This window comes from Lycium barbarum, unplaced genomic scaffold (genome assembly GCF_019175385.1).
Source record: "Lycium barbarum isolate Lr01 unplaced genomic scaffold, ASM1917538v2 unchr_scaffold_146, whole genome shotgun sequence".
Classification (NCBI taxonomy): domain Eukaryota; kingdom Viridiplantae; phylum Streptophyta; class Magnoliopsida; order Solanales; family Solanaceae; genus Lycium; species Lycium barbarum.
Window position 1 is genome coordinate 1 of NW_026843458.1, and position 5,000 is coordinate 5,000.

Consider the following 5,000-nt stretch of genomic DNA (forward strand, 5'->3'; position numbering starts at 1 on the left):
GACGTCTTTTGACTCTTCCTTGCCCTTTGGCTCATGATGGAGAAAATTTCTCTTGCCGCCGGTTGCTCATCCTAGATATGATTGATGCCCTTCAAAGTGGAAAATTTATCAGTAGATGCAATGTTAATGGTACTGCCCTCACGTAATGTAACTACAACCTTTCGAAGATTACATTGTACCTCATGTCACCATATATAACAGAGAACTTTCCCTCTTTGATCTTTCCCCTAACATTTACTGGTAGTGTAATATCTCTTTTGGTCGTTTCACCATATTGAATCCGAAAAGGACCCAAGTGGCTGGTATTAGCTTTTCCAACATCTTTATTTTCTCTACGAGTTTCCATCGAATGTTGGCTGAACTACCTGGATCAATCAAGACATGCTTAGTTTGAAAAAGGTCTATGTCTACAGTGATTATCAGTGCCTCACTATGAGGCGATGTGATCCCCTCTATGTCTTCTTCGGTGAAAGTGATGCCATTTTCATCCGAAAGCTCAGGAGGTATCTTTTCCCAAGTAACTGACACCTTTCTCTTCTTCTTTTTCCATCATGAAGGTTGTACCAGCAACTTCGGCTCCTCCAATTATCATAGTTATTACCTGACGTGTTACGGTCGGCACAACCTGGTCATTTGTACCCATACTTTTTTCATAATTATTCATCCCTATCTCGCTTAATAACTCCCTTAGGTGTCCTTTCTTGAGAAAGTCAGTCACCTCCTCTCGGAGATGCCTGCAGTTCGCTCTTCTATGCCCTTTTGTGCAATGGAAATGGTACCATACGGTCATATCACTTGAATTAGGGTCAGATCGGAGCAGCATAGGGAATCGTGCCGCAGGCTTAGTTCTCATGGTGGCTAGCATCTGCACCTCATCAATGCTGAAGTTATATTCGGAGAGCTTTGGATATTCTGTACTCCTTGAAGGGGATCAAAGAGACTCTCCTCTATCTCTCCTCTGCAGACCCCAGTTGCTTCTACCACGATCATCCTTTCTATCGGCATTTGACCTTTCCAAGGACCGGTACCCCTAATTACCACTGGCCTCTTCGATAGAGTATATGGTTGAAACCGGTTCTTCGATGAGTTACGGTCCGACCCAACCCCTTCGCTCATCGAATCTTGATGCTAAGTTCATCTAGTGACCTCTTCTAACAGATCGTCTTCCACCCAGATCTTTGACTTATACCTCTTCTCCTTAAGGTCATTCTCTTTGACCGCCATGGTATACGCCGTTATGTGTTCCTGTGGATCTGTTGTCCCGTCGTACTTAAGGATGTTCGACATATTGAATCTTTTTGGGATCAGCTCTGGCTCTGCCTCAGGTTTATATGCCAACTGAATGTACTTCCCATCTAGGCCCTTCATAATCGGTGGTGCCCCCGAGATCTGGTCCGTCGAGTCATGAAATTCCTTCACATTCTTTTCTGCTTCCTTAGTATTTCTGTCCATCCTATTTTATGATGTCTTGCATGAACTGTAAGATCCATGCCCAAAGGGGTCCTCCGAAGCATTTTCGCTCCCCGATGCATCTCCATTTCCGAAGGTTCTTCCTTCTGATCGATCGCCCATAGATGTGTCATTCCTAACTATATGAGCGGGGGAGTCCCTTCAGGCGCCGCTTTCTCCAGCATTTGGAACGTTGCTGGAAAAGTGCTAACATAGTCTACCTCATGAGTTCCTATCTCCTTCGATCAATGACTGTTGTTGTGCCCTCATAATCCTACATCGCTTCCTTGGGGATCTCGTCAGTAGGAGTTGCTTCTCTGTAACCTGTTGATTTTGACTGTTCCTCGAGGCAATTGATCCATATGTATGCTTGGGCCCTTAGTCGTTGGATCAGTGGGCAGGCACGCCATTCAGATTAAGCTGCTCATTGTTACTGTCCTTTTCGGTGTTGAGACATGCTTGGTCATCACTAATATTTGTCATAACTGAAAATAACTGGTTCTACTAGAGAAAACTAAAGAGAATCAGTATAATAGACTAGGGTCACAATGATACCACAATTGTCCCGCCCCGGTGCCTAAGTTACTCAGTAAATCGATATAAGTTGAATTTGTATACGTGGTTATGGATACGCAGATCAATATGACTAAAATAATGAAATAATAGACAAGAACAAGTAAGATAATTGTAAAGAAAACTAATAATACTCAAAGTAAATAGCATGCACGAGCCTTGGATAAGCTGTGAGCTAGAGTCTCCTAGGCGGAGAGATTGCCAAAGCTTTGTCAAGATAAATCAAGTGCTAATATTAAGAAATTGCTTAAGAGTGCTTGCTTTTGCAATTAGATTTCAGATGTCCGTTAAAATGAAATCTGATACTCTATTTATATTAAAGCTATGAGGTGCACGATCCATGAATCGTGCCTCCCTTTATTACCAAATATTAATAAAAAGGGGTAATAATGCTCATTTAAGACTCGATGAAGACCTGGAGTCTTCTTGTAACGTCTGATCAGTTGAACTTCGTGTGACCGGTGCAATAGAACGATACCCCGAGCCTTTACACTCTTTAGTCCCCATAAGCGAGATATCATACCACTTTTTCGGGTCATGCAAGTTTCCTCGGAGCTTCTCACTATCTAATCTCAGATCCGATCTATCACTCTTGCCACATGTCATCACTTAATACAGTCCACTTGGAGTCTACGAATTTTACCCAATACATGAAGTTCATTTATATTTCCTTTTCTTTTTTCCTCCCAACAAGCCCTGTCGACCCTGAAGAACAGAAATGTATATGCAAACCAAAAGCCTACATCTTACAGGTGGGTGGACCAGAAGTAGCCAAAACATATTGACCATTCCTAGTATGTCAGTCAAAATTTATGTAACAGTTTTGTGTACATTACACAATACGTACGACGGATTATGACTATTTCACTAATTATAAATATTAATGATTTAATCAATTTCACTCGATTACTTGTGTTGTTATCATGGTTTTTGTCATTTGAATTTAGCATAGTAGATTTTGTATGTATCATAGATCTGTTGGGCTAAACCAAATGAAGAAAAACAATTGTACGCATGCATTACTGGTCTGCCAAACAATAATACCGAATTCATCAAAACTTCCTTTACCGAATTCTTGTGCTTTGTTTCTCCGTAGTTGATCTCCACTATAAAATAGCATTTGAAGTGTGCATAGGTTCTTCAAGTCCCTTTTGTAGATCCATAGAGAGCATTCAGCACTTGAAACTCAAAAAGGGCTTCACTAGGTAGATATATCATCATGGTGCAATTAAGTGTTCATGACTTATCTTTCATGTTTGGACTTCTTGGTATGTTAAATTGCAAAACAATGTACACTGATTTTGTACCTTTTATCTTTATTTTGTTCTCTCAATATTCTTTAACTCGTATTCTACTGTTATGCAGGTAATATCGTGTCATTCATAGTGTTCTTAGCACCAGTGTAAGAACAATTACTCTGATCCCTCTGTCCATATTTAATTTGACACACCCCTTAAGAAATAATTAATAAAATGATATGCTTACTATATCAGGCTTTGAATATGATAAATTCAATGTTTTAGAAAATGCATCAAGAAATGATTATAGTTAATAATAAGGATAAATTGATAACTAAGTGTTAAATTCTGTCTTAATTTGCTAAATTGGACAAGTAAAAGTGCACATGTATTTTTAATATAGAGGACAAGTAAAATTGGATAGAGCGAGTACATTTCAAGTCTATTTAAGAAGTTTTCAGACAATAATAATATGATGGACAAGTTGGTTTCTTTCTCCATTTCTTTTTTTCTTCCAGGCCAACATTTTACAAGATATATAAAAGGAATTCATCAAAAGGGTTTCAAGTAATACCATATTTAGTAGCACTATCCAGTGCAGGACTATTGCTATATTATGTTTATCTCAAGAAGAATGCCTACCTTATCGTCAGCATTAATGGCTTTGGATGTGTCATTGAATTAGCTTCCAAGTCTCAGGTGAACTCCCTTTGCTCTTTCTCATTAGGAAAGAAACAGATTAAATTTTATACACGTGTTGTATATGATTTGAGTTATCGGATTAAATCTTATACACTGACTAGTACAATTTTATTATTTATTAGTGTAGTAACATATTACAGCACGCTAGTTATCATAGATATTAACTCGTAATTATCTCATAAATGACGTGATAGCGTACTGTCAGTACACTACAATGTAAAGATTCTTTTACATTATTAGTGTCTTTTAACTTGAGATAGCAAGTCAGTTACCATTTTTATCAAGTTACTAATTAATCATTTTAGGAGAGATTTGTTTGTAATTACTTTATAAATAGGTTTGATTGTGTAAAATATTTATATTTACACTATCAATACAGAAAAAGAGACATATTTCATACTACTATTTTGCTTGCTATAATTTGCAGATTTTCACGGGGTGGCTGATGTTGTTGATAGTGGGAGCCCTAGGAATGGTAATGTTATTTTCTTATGTATTTGCAAAATGCTCAGAAAGAGTGATGATAGTGGGATGGATTTGTGCTGTTATCCACGTTGCGGTCTTTGCTGCTCCTTTAAGCATCATGGTCTCATTAATTACTCTCTAGTATTTATTTCATACTGTAATTTATCCCTTTATATTTATATATATGCTTTAGTTACTTCCTTAGCTCTTATAAATGTGTGTTGCATAGGCAAGTAATAAGAACAAAGAGTGTAGAGTTTATGCCCTTCACTTTATCATTGTTCCTCACTCTCTGCGCTACAATGTGGTTTTTCTATGGGTTTTTCAAGGACTTCTACATTGAAGTAAGTCATCAATAAATTCATACAATTTACTCCCTCTGTTTAATGAAGAATAACTTTTTTCAGATACAATATGTACCAATGATCGGGTGCGGTTCAGTGAAATCGGTGGTCTAGAGCAAAATCTTAATAAGAGATCTCAAATATATTTAACAAAACTAGCTTCTGTGTGCGTCACACGTGCATTCCGTGCGCCGCACGTGCATCCCATCTCAATTAGTAAAATTATTTT

At 37.9% G+C, this 5,000-nt stretch overlaps 1 protein-coding gene across 2 annotated transcripts; it reads left to right on the plus strand.

The window, feature by feature from the left end:
• Positions 1-3,164: 3,164 nt before the first annotated feature.
• Positions 3,165-4,930, plus strand: LOC132625646 (bidirectional sugar transporter NEC1-like). Of its 2 annotated transcripts, XM_060340265.1 has the most exons (5): positions 3,165-3,290; positions 3,388-3,424; positions 3,779-3,959; positions 4,390-4,548; positions 4,655-4,922. In XM_060340265.1, the coding sequence occupies exons 1-5, from the start codon at positions 3,242-3,244 to the stop codon at positions 4,784-4,786; spliced, it is 558 nt and encodes a 185-aa protein (XP_060196248.1). In that variant the 5' UTR covers positions 3,165-3,241; the 3' UTR covers positions 4,787-4,922. The 2 variants fall into 2 exon arrangements, with proteins under 2 accessions (XP_060196248.1, XP_060196247.1); XM_060340264.1 differs by having other exon boundaries at positions 3,857-3,959; positions 4,390-4,930.
• Positions 4,931-5,000: the final 70 nt, after the last annotated feature.

Coding starts and splice junctions, on each gene's coding strand:
- LOC132625646 (XM_060340265.1), top strand. CDS start 3,242: ATGGTGCAATTAAGTGTTCATGACTTATCTTTCATGTTTGGACTTCTT. Junction 3,960..4,389: donor AATTAGCTTCCAAGTCTCAG/GTGAACTCCCTT, acceptor TATAATTTGCAG/ATTTTCACGGGGTGGCTGAT. Junction 4,549..4,654: donor CTGCTCCTTTAAGCATCATG/GTCTCATTAATT, acceptor TGTGTGTTGCAT/AGGCAAGTAATAAGAACAAA.